The following is a 14,150-nucleotide window of genomic DNA, read 5'->3' on the forward strand; positions in this document are numbered from 1 at the left end:
GATTGTTGTTCGCCTGGCTGTCAACCAGTTCAGGGTGTGCCCCGCCTACTCCCCAAAGACAGCTGGGATAGCCTCCAGCTCCCCCCCGCGATCCTCGTGAGGAGAAGCGGAACACATTCCATTGCACTGTCTTCTTTATTTTATCTAATTTATATATTTGTCTGTATTATTGTTGTATTGCACTGGAGAGGGGAGCCCTCTAATCTCGTTGCACACTTGAGTACAATGACAATAAAGGGATTTCTATTCTATTCTATTCTATAATGGATGGATATATCAACACGATTAATGGAAGTCTATTGAAAATGCTTGTTGTTTTATCTTAATTCCAGGCCAAGATTTGGTTACATTTAAAGGGGAAGTCAAGCCCAAAATGTCTTTACAATAATATGTTCTATGCAGTCCCTCTTGTCTAAACACGGCATTCTGGTTGATAAATCTCAGGTGGTGGCCATTTTGCCACTTGCTGTTGACTGAAAATGACATCACAGTTGCTCCGTGGTCAGGTAACAACCAATCAGAGAACAGGTGAGCCGTGATTGGTCATTACTGAGCCTTGACAAACTGATGTCATTTTCAGACAGAAAGTGACAAAATGGACGCCCCCTGAGATGGCTGAAAACAGCTGGATTTTGCTCCTTAACTCCTATTCCACAAAACAATATTAATCAGAATACCATGTTTGGACTCGTGAAGGCTTATAAGACATATCGCAAAAAGATTTATGGGGTTGACTTTCCCTTTAACAATTAATATAATTAAACCATATAGTTTGTGTGTTGGCAGATGGTATTAAAGACAGAAGAAAAGATGGGCACAGATGGGTGACAGGTAGCAGGACATAAAAGTATCTTATCTTTTTAATATATTTCATACAGTGACTTTTTCTTGAGCTCTATTTACCTTGTAATTTTTCAACAATGTTCTTAGGCAACAGGGAGTCGTCAATTTGCCTTCTGGATTCCAATCTCAGCTTGAACCAGACACCTGAGCTTAAAGTATCGGCACGCATACATACGCACAATCACACACGCGTGACAGAAAGCGGAAGTCTTCAGACAGGCAAAATAGATTTATTGAATGTACATCTACAGGATATCATGAGAGAGCTCCAAAGAAAGATCATATTTTATGATTCTCATTTTTATCTCTCATTGAGGTTCCATCTTATTCTTCAGCGTCCTTCGCCTACAATGCAAACACACGAAAGATGTGTTTTGTGTCACATGACAGCAGAGTAGCGTGACGGCAGCTTTGATTCTTCTGAATGTGATACTCACCTTTCCAATTTCACGACTTTTGGCCCTCAGCTTGTTGACTTGTGACTCTGCAATGTCTGCGCGCTCCTGAGCCTCCTCCAGCTCGTGTTGAACTTTCCGCAGCCTGGACATGTGAGTGTTGGCCTGTTCCTCCTGCGGGGGCAGTCCAACAGGTCAGATTCATAGTATAGCATTTATCATGATTGTGAAAGTAGCATTTTTGATGTATTGGCCAGTGAGGGAAGGTTTGATGGATGACTATCAGATTCTTACAAGGCATTTTATACAGTATGTGGCACTACACTGTAAAAATAATAAATATGACACTTACAGCCTCTTCTGACTGCCTTTTGTAGGCCTTGACCTTCAGTTGCAGCTTGTCTACCAAATCCTGAAGCCTGTTGACGTTTTTCTTGTCTTCCTCCGTCTGATAGTAGAGATGTGAGTAAATTGGATTATTTGCACGGCTTTCAGAGAACAGTTGACATGAGGAAGAAAACGGATAACGGATCACGACCACAAGGGGCACCGTATTAAATAGTTACATATGCTAATCTGTATTTAAGACATATAAAAATCTCACCGTATTATTGGGTGCAGGCATGGTAGAACATACGGCATATTAAAATATATAGTAGCATGCATGCACGCTAAAATGTGAGCTAGTATATGTTTTTAAAAAGGCAACAGCTTTTTTAGTTCAGTTGTAGTTTTTTTAAGTATTTAACACAAACAGGTTCCCTCTCGTCAGTATCGTTGCCGTTCGGTGCCTCCGAAATGTTGCCGGCTTTTTACGAAAGCTCAAATAGTGCAAGCAGACACATTAGCGGCTAATGTGGCTAACAGTTAGCGCAAGCATACACAATCCATTCACACCTTTCAGTCGTAGTAAAGAAGTGTTAGCCATCTGTCATCCATCGCTCGCATATTGCTCACAACTTCACATTGATGTTCAGTTTTTGGAGTTCCAAGCTCAGAGTTTATTTGCAGCTCTATATAGTACCTACTGGGGGTGTGCCTCTAGCGCCCGTTTTCACGAGAACCCTTCCTCCTTTAACATCCGCATGGTGTCTTTTTGATATTAGTATTGTGTTAGCTGAAAGTGCTAGCAGTCAGTCAAGCGGAGCGCTCATCAAAGTCACAGCAACATTTACAGATTTTGGAACTCATTGCACACTCAAGGCTGACCTGGTAGGAGAGCTCCTTCACTCTTCTCTCATATTTACGGACGCCTTTCACTGCGTCAGATCCTCGCCTCTGCTCGGCTTCTACCTCAGCCTCAAGCTCACGCACCTGAATCAAAATAAAGTTTTACCATGGTCTAGATTATGATGGTCCTGCAGTAGTCTGGACACAAGTGTAACGAGATCTTTACCCGAGCCTCCAGTTTCTGGAGCTGCTTCTTGCCTCCTTTCATAGCCAGATTCTCAGCCTCATCCAGGCGGTGCTGCAGGTCTTTGACCGTCACCTCCAGATTCTTCTTCATCCGCTCCAAATGAGAGCTGGTGTCTTGCTCCTTCTTCAGCTCCTCTGCCATCATAGCAGCCTACAGCGCAACAACCATGAGCTCAACGATAGCTTTTTCTCTGAAGTGAATGAGAGTGCGTGTCAAACTCACATCAGTGATGGCCTTCTTGGCTTTGTCTTCAGCATTTCGTGATTCTTGCACAGCATCCTCCACTTCACTCTGGATCTGGACAAGGTCAGCCTCCAGCTTCTTTTTGGTGTTGATCAGGCTGGTGTTCTGTATTAAAATGAAACAAGTGCTAACTTTCAAGTTGTTGCAAGAACTGACAGCTTAGTTCACTCTGAAAAGCATATGTGAAGCGTACCTGAGAGTGCAGCAGACCAACACGCTCACTGGCATCAACCAGCTCAGCTTCAGCCACTTTGCGGCCTCTCTCCGTCTGCTCCAGCGCAGCTCGCAGCTCCTCGATCTCAGCCAGCATCAGGTTGTTCCTGCGCTCCACCATGGCAACCTGCTCCTTCATGTCCTCTTGACCTCTTATGGCTTCATCAAGATGAAGCTGGGCATCCTGTATGACGAAACATTGGCAAAAATCGGTACCTTCTTCCTGGCAAGCTGCTCTTCCAGCTCTGTTCTATTGTCTGCACCTTGAGTTGTCCCTGGACATTCCTCAGCTGTTTCTGGGCTTCAGCTGCCTGCCGGTTGGCATGGCTCAGCTGAATCTCCATCTCATTGAGGTCTCCCTCCATCTTCTTCTTGATTCTCAGGGCGTCATTCCTGCTCCTGACCTCAGCATCCAGAGTGCTCTGCATGGACTCGATCACACGCTGACTGTTCCTCTTGAGCTGCTCCATCTCCTCATCCTTCTCTGCAAGCTTTCTGTCAATTTCACTCTTGACTTGGGTCAGTTCGAGCTGAACGCGAAGAATCTTTGACTCCTCGTGCTCCAGCGTAGCCTGTGGACAAGCAGCATTTCTATTCACTAAAGCACTTGAAAGTCCCTTGACTCGAAGGTGTCGTCAAAATTCTCTTCCAAACCTCCCAGGTATGATTTGAAATATGATGATCTATTGGATACCTCTGCCTCCTCCAGAGCTGTTTGAATTTCACTCTTTTCACTTTCCACTGCCTTCTTCCCCTTTTCAAGTTCATGGATTGTCTTTCCAGTCTCTCCAATTTGTTCGCTCAGGTCAGAAATCTCCTCTGTAAGACAGTTTTGCTTTTTAAAACGTTAGTCTTTTGGGAAAAAATTGGGTATGAGTCTTACGTTGCAGGTTCTTGTTCTCCCTCTTCAAGGTCTCCAGGTGATCCAGAGCTTCTTCATAGGAGTTCTTTAGTTTGAACATCTCGGTGCTGAGTGAGCGGGCCTCCTTCTGAGATCCCTCCAGTTCTGCCTGGCTCTCTTCATATTTCTGCTTCCACTCAGCAAGAACCTGATGACATCAAAAACAAAAGAGTGCTCGTTAAACCTAAAAACTGAATGTTCACTTATATATAAAAAAAATCATACCTTGTCAAAGTTCCTCTGCTTCTTGTCAAGGTTGGCAGCCAACGCGTTGGCTCGCTCCACATCAATCATCAGATCTTCCACTTCACCCTGCAGCCTCTGCTTGGTCTTTTCCAGAGAGGCACACTTTGAGTTCACAGCCTCGATGGACTCTTCTGCATCCTGCAGACGCTGGGCAAGCTTTTTCCTGCAAGGACACATCAGTTGGTTTAATGATGGTTAAGTGCTTTAATCTCCATTGCCGCAGCTTACTTGGCCTCCTCAAGCTCCTCAGTGCGCTGAATAGCATCCGTCTCATATTTGGTTCTCCACTGAGCCACCTCACTGTTGGCCTTGGACATGGCTCGCTGCAGCTCCGCTTTGGCCTCCTGCTCCTCCTCATACTGCTCTCGGAGCAGGTCACAGTCGTGACGGGAGGACTGGACAGCGTGAGCCAGGGCGTTTTTGGCCTGGCACCCAGAAGAAGATGAGGGTTAATATTCCCCGCTAATTGTCAGGTCATATTTCTTTTCCTTTTGTGAGGCTGATTTTGTGGACCGTTACCTTCAATTCCTCCTCAATGTGCCTCTTGAGCTCCTCAATCTGCTGGGTGTAGCCCTGCTTCCCTCTTGTGAGCTGAGACACCAGAGCTTCTTTTTCCTCCAGCTGACGGGTAAATTCACCTTATCGAAAATGGTATACGTATTCAAGACATTGAAATGACAATAAAACCAGGACCAGGTAAGATTTTTTTTTGTTCTCGCACAGCACCAACAAAATGCACGGTGGTTGCTGTGTGAAGTGAATAAACAATGTGATACTCTTGTGGTTCTTTCTTGCGCAAGTTAATGCCTACCATTCTCAGTGTGAAGTCTTGATTTTTGAGCGCTAATGTCATTTAGTTGACGGACATTTTCATCATTCTTCGACTTAAGTTCACTCAGTTGGTCTTCTAATGTCCTGCACATCTTTTCAAGATTAGCCTGGTGGAAGAACACTTTTTTAAGCGGAGAGACACCATTTTGTTAATTCTTAGTTGAAACTCGTGAAATGCTGTCACCTTTGATTTTGCAATGGACTCCATATTGCAGCTGAGATCATCAATCTCCATCTTGTATTCGCTCTTCTCCTTCTCCAGCTTCTGTTTGACCCGCTGAAGGTTGTCGATCTGCTCCCCAAGCTCAGCCACGCTGTCAGCCTGCTTCTTGCGGAGAGCCGCAGCGGTGGCCTCGTGCTGCAGGGTGGACTCTTCCAGGTCACGACGCAGCTTCTGGAACTCGGCCTCGCGCTTTTTGTTCATCTCGATCTGGACCGAGGTGGCTCCGCCGGCCTCTTCAAGTCGCTCGCTGATCTCCTCAAGTTCCCTGGAGAGATCAGACCTCTGCTTCTCCACCTTGGCGCGAGCGGCCCTCTCAGCTTCAATTTCTTCCTCCAACTCCTCAATACGGGCCTAAGAGAAACAAATTTGAGTTTGTATTTTCTCAAGGTATTTCATTGTATTTATACCATGAATCTTGTCACCTAATACCTGAAGTTCTTTTATCTTTTTCTGTAATTGGACTCCGAGCGTTTGCTCGTCTTCGATCTTACTCAGCAATTGATTGACCTCAAAGTCCTTCCTGTAAACGGTCATTGGCAGTAATATGGTAAATTAAAGTTGTAGTTCCTTTACAGTGTGTCATTAGAATGAATATAATAAATACCCCAATAGACATACTTCTTTATTTTTTCATCAGATTGCTGCTTGTCATTCTCAAGATCCATTATAGATTCCTGAGCCAGCTTCACATCTCCCTCCAGCTTCCTTTTAACCCTTTCAAGATCCATACGAAGCTTCTTTTCTTGCTCTAAGGATCCTTCAAGCTGTGAGGAATACATGTGTTTAGTATTAAGTCAAACCTTGTTCGACGTTCGCTTAAACATGTGTCTAACTTACATCATCCACTTGCTGCTCAAGCTTGGTCTTGGTCTTTGACAGAATGTTGACTTTGTCTTCCTCTGCCTGAAGGTCATCAAGTGTCTGCTGATGGGCCTCTTGGAGGGCTTTCTTCTCTTTGGACAACTTGGCAATGGTCTCGTCTTGAGAAGTCATCTCCTCTGTCAAGTTTTTGACCTGCACAAGAGGCCATAAATTTGAGTGAAACCGTGTTCTGGATCAATGCTGAGAGTTGTCAAACAAAGAGCAAATTGTATAACCTTGTTCTCAGTGGCATGCTTCTCCTTCTCAACTTTGGCCAGGGTAAGTTCCAAGTCATCGATGTCTTTCTTCAACTCTGAACACTCGTCCTCCAGCTTCCTCTTCTTTGCCGTCAGCTCAGCGTTGATTTCCTCCTCATCCTCCAACCTTTCAGTTGTCTCTTTGACTTTGGCCTCGAGCTGGATTTTGGCTTTGATGAGCCCCTCACACCTTTCCTCCGCATCAGTAAGGTTCTCGCTGTCCTAGAAAGAAAATCAAGCAGGTCCAGGTGATATCTTGATCCAGGCTATTTAACAGGAAGGCCACATGAGGTAACAATTTTCAACTTACCGATTGCACTTGCAACACGAGGTCATTCTTCTCCTGCAGGAGAGAAACCATCTTCTCCTCCAACTCCTTTTTCTTGGCCAATGCCTTGACTAGATCCTCCTTGGTTTTTTCAAAGTCCTCTTTCATTTGAGCCATCTCCTTTTCAGTCTCTGCACTCTTCAGCAGAGGCTTGATCTTGAAGTACAGCTTCATCCATGGCCAGTGTTTGACATTCATGAATGAGCGGACATTGTACTGGACGGTGAAAATGGCCTCCCTGATAAGAATAGAAGCAATGTTGTATTAAAGGTGTCACCTTTTTCTTATTTGATGGGAAATTGCAGAAAAATATTGATGGACAATCTACCTCCTCTCCATCATCTTAACAAACTCCTTCCTCATGACGTAACCTCTGCAGAGAGCCTGTGTCATGGTCACCAGGGTAGCGAGTTTTTCATCTCTCATCTCCTCAAGTGTACCCAGCAGACCGGCTTTGAAGAACACCTGAAAATCATGACATTGACTGTCTTTTGGCTTGTCTTACATTCATTAAACAAGAACAAATGATTTTTAACTTACCTTGGTATGGCCAAACTTATATTGTGTGTGATCCACATCGATGGAGCCCAAAAGTTTCTCTGAGGCCTTCTTGTTATCGATGAACTGACCCTCAGGGATGACGCTGGCGTTTAACACTTTGTATCTGAAAGTACATGTTTCATTCTTCATTATATTTTGAATGACCAAGGCAGTGTTTAGCTACGCTACCTTTGCTTGAAGTCACCATAAAGGATTCTGCTGGGGAAACCTTTCCTGCAGATCCTGATGCCCTCCAGCACGCCGTTACAGCGCAGTTGGTGGATGACCAGGAAGTTCTCCATCAGACCTAGTATTTATTGATGGGAATCATTATTAGTAAATTAACAATAAGTAAAAAGTTATATAGCATAATCAAGGGACCCAAGGACACTTATTAATACATGAACTAAATAAAAATATATTTAGTAAATAATAATAAATGACTAGACAAAGAGTTCAAATGAATCACACCTGGCGTCTTGGATTCGTTAGGAATCAGGCAGCGCACAAAGTGAGGATGTGTGCTCCTCAGGTTTGTCATCAGTTTGCCAAGATTCTCCTGAGGAATTGAGAAGACATCACATTGGCCCCCGTTTCATGAATGGAACATACATGCACTGAAATATGTACAGTATCGTGCTTTTTCATCTTACCCTGAACAAAGCAGACACCGTTTGGAAGGAGCCACCTTTCTTCTTGCCACCTTTCTTTGCACCTGCACCCTCAGCTGTTGGTGCAATCACAACCTTATCATCAGTAAGATTAGGAGCAGCTGTAAAATTGACATATAGTACGTCCTACCTTCTGCTGAGGCGTGGGATGCATACAGGAAGGACAACAGCTTGGTAGAGGACTTCTGGTAGAGCTGAACAACTGAGTCGTTCAGGGGGTCCTTGTTCTTGTCCAGCCAGCCAAGAATGTTGTAGTCCACAGTGCCAGCGTAGTGCACCAAGGAGAAGTGGGCCTCAGCCTTGCCTTTGGTCGGCTTTGGCTTCTCAAAGGACTTGTTTTTACCAAGATGCTGGTCATACAGCTTGTTCTTGAAGGTTACGTCTGAAGCCTTGGGGAACATGCACTCCTCTTCAAGGATGGAGAAGATGCCCATTGGCTGGAAGGAAATTGGTCTTTTACGGTTGTATCAACATCTTCATTTCCAAGTCAAGATTTCTTGCGTACCTTCTCAATAAGCTCAATGCAGGCAGCCAAGTCCATGCCGAAGTCAATGAACTCCCATTCGATGCCTTCTTTCTTGTACTCCTCTTGCTCCAGGACAAACATGTGGTGGTTGAAAAACTGTTGCAGTTTTTCATTGGTGAAGTTGATGCAAAGCTGCTCCAAGCTGTTGAACTGACACATGAAGGAAACGTCAACACCAGTTTTAAAGTGAACAGAATTGTGACAGAACTTTTGGTGTACTTACATCAAAGATTTCAAAACCAGCAATGTCTAACACACCAATGAAGAAGCTTCTGGGCTGCTTGGTGTCCAGCATCTCATTGATGCGGACCACCATCCAGAAGAACATTTTCTCATAGACTGATTTGCAGAGGGCAGAGACAGAGTTGTTCACCTGTTGACGCAAATCAACATTAATTACACTTTCAAAAAAAAACACATTCACCCACTTTTGTACCTGAGGCACAGTCTGACCCTTTGTCACAAACTCGTTTCCGACTTTGACCCTCGGGTAGCACAGAGCCTTCAGGAGGTCAGCGGAGTTCAAGCCCATGAGGTAGGAGATTTTATCAGCGACTGAAATGATATTTAGGTTCGATAGACAGAAAGGCAATATTCGATTCATGTGTGATGAAGGCAACACGATTTGCGCCTCACCCTCAGTGCCATCAGGCTCGGCTTGCTCTTCACGCTGCTTCTGCTTGAATTTCATGTTTCCGTGTTGCATCACAGCTCCAGTGAGCTTGTACATGCTGACCTTCTCTTCTGCAGTAAAGCCCAGGATGTCAATGGCTGTCTGTAGTGGAAAATTTAAAGATAAGTCGATCATTGTGCAAAGCAAAGAAAACAGACCCTACGACTTTCTGTGACGTTCATCGTACATCGGTGGCAATGAACTCCTCAATATCATTGATGCTCTTGACAGTAATTTCCCCCTGACTGATCATGGGGTAGTCGTAAGGGTTGGTGGTGATGAGCAGAGCCTCTGCAAAAACAAAATGGGTCACTTCTGGCTACCTGCCACACGACACCAAAGTTGAAAGGTCTAAATATTTTCATACCGAGCAACTCGGGTTTGTGGCCTGTCATGAGCTGATAGAAGATGTGGTAGCTCCTCTCAGCAGACAGTTGGAAGGTCACACGAGACTTCTCCAGCAGGTCTGTAGATCACACAGACCGATGTTAGAAATGTCTCAAAAGCAAGCTCTGTAATTATTTGAAGTCTTACATGTTTCAATATCTGCAGAAGCCAGTTTTCCCGAGGTGCCAAAGTGGATTCGAATGAATTTACCCTGCATGACAAAGAAGATGTAGCGAGTATTTTAGTACCTTGGACAATCGTTGCATGAGAAAACATAAAGACACTTACAAAGCGGGATGAGTTGTCGTTCCTCACAGTTTTGGCATTACCATATGCCTCCAGCAGGGGATTTGCTGCGATGATTTGATCCTCCAGTGAGCCCTTCAAGAAGAAAATAAACCATTCAATGATTCATATCAGCTTAAGTAGTAATTAAGAGCAAGAATACACAATTGAAATTTTTCTCATCCGTTTCTACCTGCATTTTGCCAGAACATTGGTCTTGCTTTTTTCCTCCAGGCACCGCGATTGTCGCAAAGTACTGAATGACACGTTTGGTGTTCACAGTCTTTCCTGCACCGGATTCTCCACTGAAAGGCAAAAGAAGAAAAGATAATGAGCTGTCACATTTTTTTCCTGTATTTTTTTTTTAAATCTTGAATCAATAGTGCTGCATATAATATAAAAGAGGCAAACATACGTGATGAGAACGGACTGATTTTCCCTGTCTGAAAAAAAACAAAACAAAAAAAAGCATTATTCATAAAATAAATAAATGAAAAAAATAAATAAATAAATAAAATAAATAAATATGTGGATATATATATATATATATATATATATAATTGAACAGTTTATTATGAAAGCTAAATGACACCTTGGAGCATGAACTGATAGGCGTTGTCAGAGATGGAGAAGATGTGAGGTGGAGCCTCAATTCTCTTTTTGCCTCTGTATCCTGCTACAACCCTCGAGTCATACACCGGGAGCCACTTGTAGGGGTTGACAGTGACGCAGAACAACCCAGAGTAGGTCTAAAACAGGGATGTCAACAGTTAAAAAATTATGAATGTCAAGCCATTTAACCCACTGGATCCAAGATCTTTTGAACAGAACTCACGTAGATCATCCATGCGGCATAGCGCTCTTTGAGGTTATACAGCACAGAAGGCTCGCTGAGGTGGGTCATCATGGCCATGTCCTCAATCTTGTCAAACTTGGGTGGATTCATGGGGAAGATTTCATCCTCCTTGACAGTGAGAGTCTGACAAGATAGATTTTATGAGACTGGAGTCCGGATGCACACATTTAATAAGTTATTCAATCATCAGTGATAGTCTATGCTTCCAATCATTTGACAAAAGTTTAGTCAATTTTATGTTCGAAAATCTATTTTGGTGATGTGTAAGAACTTGACCTTCAACCCTTCAACCCCAAAAACACTGACACAAAGGGGAATGGTAAACTAGGCCTTCTTTTAAGGCTAAAATATTGATTAGTGCATTTGACCAGAGTGCTTTTTGCACACAAGAGTGATTGATAATTTCACAAAGTTTGATTCTTTTGCAGCGTGGCAGTTCTCACCTTGCCACAGAGCGTTTCCACGGTGGCTTTACCACCCTCTCTCTTTAACAGTTTGCCCTTGAGATACATCTCGTTTGCTTCGCTCACAAAGTAAGATGTCTTAGCATCAAAGGGCGTGTTTTGAGCTTCGATACGCTCTTTTTCTGGCTTGCGGAGGTAAACGGCCGCCGCGCCGAAGCACTCCATTTCTCCGTCCCCGCTCATGATGATGCTTTACTGCAAGTGGGAAAAAACAAGCCAGTCGACTTTTGTTAGCGTCAAGTGTGAATCCTCCCAGATCTGATATCTGGTGGAAATATGAATGGATGAGTGGATGGGCAGGTGATTAGATGACTCATGTGAGTGCTGGATTCAGATTTTGATCCAAAATGTCTTACGAATGAATGTTAAATAAAGCCGAGCACTATAAAACAATCTCACACGGACTGTTAATTAGAATAAAGAATGACGGTTATAAATAACAAAGTCAACTTACTCTCTTCCCTCCCTCAGCAGAACGGTGAATGATGGTTGAGGATGAAGATTCTGAAAGATGGAGCAAACACAACGCAAATAGTTCAAACAAATTCCTAATAAGTGGAATAAATAAAGGAGCTCGCCGTCCTTCCAAATCCTGGCAGAGTTGTGTGAAGGCTTTGTAATGTCTGGCAGTGAGTGGTCATGCCCTGCATTGTTTTCTAAGCTGCTGCCTTTTTCTAATATAAGACTGAGAGCCACTCACCTTGACTCGTCGCCTGTCGCTCCTTGAGGGCGTCCGGCCAGCCTTCTTTTATAGAGTTGGGTCTTCGCCGGACTTTGATGACTTGCTTTTTTTGGTCATGTTCATTTACGCCTATTGTCTGGTATCATCTTTCACGGCCGATCAATAGCTAATCGCAGACCACGTTCCTGATCACTAATTAGATTCTTAAAGAGCTAATTAGGAAAGACACAAATGGGAACAGAGCAAATACAATGTAGTTTGTATGACAGCGATGGTAATTGTTCATTTAAGTCTATAAAGGCGGTGCGCTGCTGTCAGCAGCAGATTAAATGGGATTGTGAGTGTTGATCGGATGGTTTTGCTCAGACATTCAAATAATTCCATTTGATGAATTAGTTTTAAATAGAAACTATTAGAACGCTACAAGCCACGGTAAAGAGAAAATGCACGACACATAGAGGTTGTAAACTTGATCTGTGAAAATAAGGTGCCAAATAGAGGAAAAAAAAGAGAAAGTGAAATCTATAAAATAAGGGCAAGACTTTTAAAAATGCATTTTTCTAACCGCATGTAAATATTTTGCTATCGGGCATGTTGTGTTACCAAAGTTCCGACATTGTTTGGGTCTTTACAATAATCTCGCTAATGCACCTTGGCACTGAGAAGCATCCAACTTTAGCCGCAGAGAAGCCCTCATATGTCACTGGTATTCTGTTACAGAAGCCTTGCAAGTCTTTCCTGTGACAAAGGAACAAAATGAAGAACTTGTGAAAACAATGATACAGTGCCATGGCCCGGTCTCGGCTTGATCAAAGACCAAAAGTTAATGGGATTTGTTGCAAGACAAAAGAGAATGTAACAATGCTCGTATTAATAGCAGCGTATCCGGTCAAAGGATTACACGACTGCAATATAAAAATAAATAAATAATAAAGGGGGCATTCTTCCAACATTGCATACGATAACAAAGCTTAATTTTCCAAGCATGCCGAGCAAAGGAGGAAATATGGCTTTTTTGGGGGGGGGGGTGTCTCAAAATTCTGAACTGGATTTTGATGGAAACACACAAAGATGAATTTAGAATACTTTTGTGTACGAAAGCCATGCAATTACTGACCGAGCCAGTGTCAGCATGAGACAGGTGATGATTGTATATGTCCTCATTCTATTTTTATTGCTGTACTGCAGTGGTCACCAACCAGCGGACCATGTCCTGGTACCGGTCCGTGGGGCATTTTGGACCGAGTCAGATGAAAGAAAAAAAAAAACTTGCAGCGCTTCCGGTTTATTTATTATTCGAGGTTGAAAAATATTTTATTTCGGACCCTTGATGCATATCAAAATGAGAATTGTCTTGGCTGCATTAATACTCATATTAAACCCATATGATAGCAAAATTTATAAAAAAAAAAAAACAAACAAAAAATTGCCACATTGCACGTCGTTGCAAGTCGATCAAATTGAGCTCACATTTACGGCATCTTTTGTTTCTATACATTGCTTTGAGCACTTTCACATTTGTTGTCTTGTTTCCTATTTCTGTTGTTTTATGTCATTGTTCCTTTCTTGACAGTAAAATGCCAAAGTTTATGTTTGACAATGTTCAGGACTTCTTGGGAGATGCCCGGAAGCGGGATCAGGTTTGTCATCCAGTTGCCTGCGTGATTGAATGACTTGTGACACGTTGTTTATAATAAAAAGCTAAATGTACTTGTTTGCACAGACATTCTGGCTCACATGTTTTTCTTATGTTTTGTTTTGTTTTTTTTAGCTCATCAAAGTGCTCAACACACAACACTATCTTGAAATGACGCGTTAGCTATATTCAGAGCTGCTTCAGTATTCTCACCATCTTGAATGATCAATACCTATGAATATATTTGCAGCAACCTCCATTTTTACTTTTAATGTATTTGACTACTTTCAAGGTGCATTAACTCTGTCACCTCATTCATTTGGTCACATAATGCTTAACGGCAAAGAAGCCGGCTCCATTTTTCCACCGGTTACAGACTAATGCTAATATATTTTATTGAAGGCATTTGAAGTTAATATGAACCAAGCAAGGAAAAGGGTAATTTAAAAAGATTGCACTTAATGAAGTGGCTGATAAAATAATCTAAAACAGAGAGGACAGCAACTGCAAAATGTGTATTCCACTTGTCAGTTTCTGTAATTAAACATTTATTTGCAGTGAGTTACGAAATGCACCAGATATCGCTCATCATCATTGTCATCAAGATAATAATAAAATGGACCCAATTTTGGTCACATACCCACGTTTGGGAAAGCGCAAGTTACGTAAATA

The 14,150-nt window shown here is 42.8% G+C and overlaps 1 protein-coding gene across 2 annotated transcripts in view; it reads right to left on the reverse strand.

Moving 5' to 3' along the window:
- Positions 1-1,057: 1,057 nt before the first annotated feature.
- The window catches only part of LOC148327530 (myosin heavy chain, fast skeletal muscle), a 29,997-nt gene continuing 16,904 nt past the window's right edge, over positions 1,058-14,150 (reverse strand). The window contains exons 1-41 of one of the 2 annotated variants that reach the window (XM_088308044.1): positions 11,861-11,880; positions 11,615-11,664; positions 11,140-11,355; positions 10,676-10,819; positions 10,433-10,589; positions 10,256-10,283; positions 10,034-10,145; positions 9,844-9,936; positions 9,703-9,766; positions 9,536-9,634; positions 9,356-9,459; positions 9,132-9,270; positions 8,932-9,050; positions 8,719-8,868; positions 8,475-8,645; positions 8,100-8,406; positions 7,952-8,025; positions 7,770-7,857; positions 7,488-7,605; positions 7,299-7,422; positions 7,087-7,223; positions 6,741-6,996; positions 6,410-6,652; positions 6,150-6,326; positions 5,931-6,076; positions 5,742-5,832; positions 5,274-5,663; positions 5,070-5,196; positions 4,778-4,896; positions 4,487-4,683; positions 4,238-4,421; positions 3,995-4,160; positions 3,806-3,930; positions 3,375-3,683; positions 3,092-3,295; positions 2,878-3,003; positions 2,635-2,805; positions 2,448-2,552; positions 1,591-1,686; positions 1,281-1,412; positions 1,058-1,188 (exon numbers count right to left, since the gene is read on the reverse strand). In XM_088308044.1, coding sequence (XP_088164170.1) covers positions 1,168-1,188; positions 1,281-1,412; positions 1,591-1,686; positions 2,448-2,552; positions 2,635-2,805; positions 2,878-3,003; positions 3,092-3,295; positions 3,375-3,683; positions 3,806-3,930; positions 3,995-4,160; positions 4,238-4,421; positions 4,487-4,683; positions 4,778-4,896; positions 5,070-5,196; positions 5,274-5,663; positions 5,742-5,832; positions 5,931-6,076; positions 6,150-6,326; positions 6,410-6,652; positions 6,741-6,996; positions 7,087-7,223; positions 7,299-7,422; positions 7,488-7,605; positions 7,770-7,857; positions 7,952-8,025; positions 8,100-8,406; positions 8,475-8,645; positions 8,719-8,868; positions 8,932-9,050; positions 9,132-9,270; positions 9,356-9,459; positions 9,536-9,634; positions 9,703-9,766; positions 9,844-9,936; positions 10,034-10,145; positions 10,256-10,283; positions 10,433-10,589; positions 10,676-10,819; positions 11,140-11,343 — 5,817 coding nt within the window. In that variant the 5' untranslated portion in view covers positions 11,344-11,355; positions 11,615-11,664; positions 11,861-11,880 and the 3' untranslated portion in view covers positions 1,058-1,167. Of the gene's footprint in view, positions 1,189-1,280; positions 1,413-1,590; positions 1,687-2,447; positions 2,553-2,634; positions 2,806-2,877; positions 3,004-3,091; positions 3,296-3,374; positions 3,684-3,805; positions 3,931-3,994; positions 4,161-4,237; positions 4,422-4,486; positions 4,684-4,777; positions 4,897-5,069; positions 5,197-5,273; positions 5,664-5,741; positions 5,833-5,930; positions 6,077-6,149; positions 6,327-6,409; positions 6,653-6,740; positions 6,997-7,086; positions 7,224-7,298; positions 7,423-7,487; positions 7,606-7,769; positions 7,858-7,951; positions 8,026-8,099; positions 8,407-8,474; positions 8,646-8,718; positions 8,869-8,931; positions 9,051-9,131; positions 9,271-9,355; positions 9,460-9,535; positions 9,635-9,702; positions 9,767-9,843; positions 9,937-10,033; positions 10,146-10,255; positions 10,284-10,432; positions 10,590-10,675; positions 10,820-11,139; positions 11,356-11,614; positions 11,665-11,860; positions 11,881-14,150 lie in introns of those variants that run through there. The other variant, XM_088308046.1, reaches the window with a different exon arrangement.

The sequence above is a fragment of the Idiotropiscis lumnitzeri genome, chromosome 11, assembly GCF_059441095.1.
Source record: "Idiotropiscis lumnitzeri isolate Australia: NSW breed Sydney's pygmy pipehorse chromosome 11, RoL_Ilum_1.0, whole genome shotgun sequence".
Lineage (NCBI taxonomy): Eukaryota > Metazoa > Chordata > Actinopteri > Syngnathiformes > Syngnathidae > Idiotropiscis > Idiotropiscis lumnitzeri.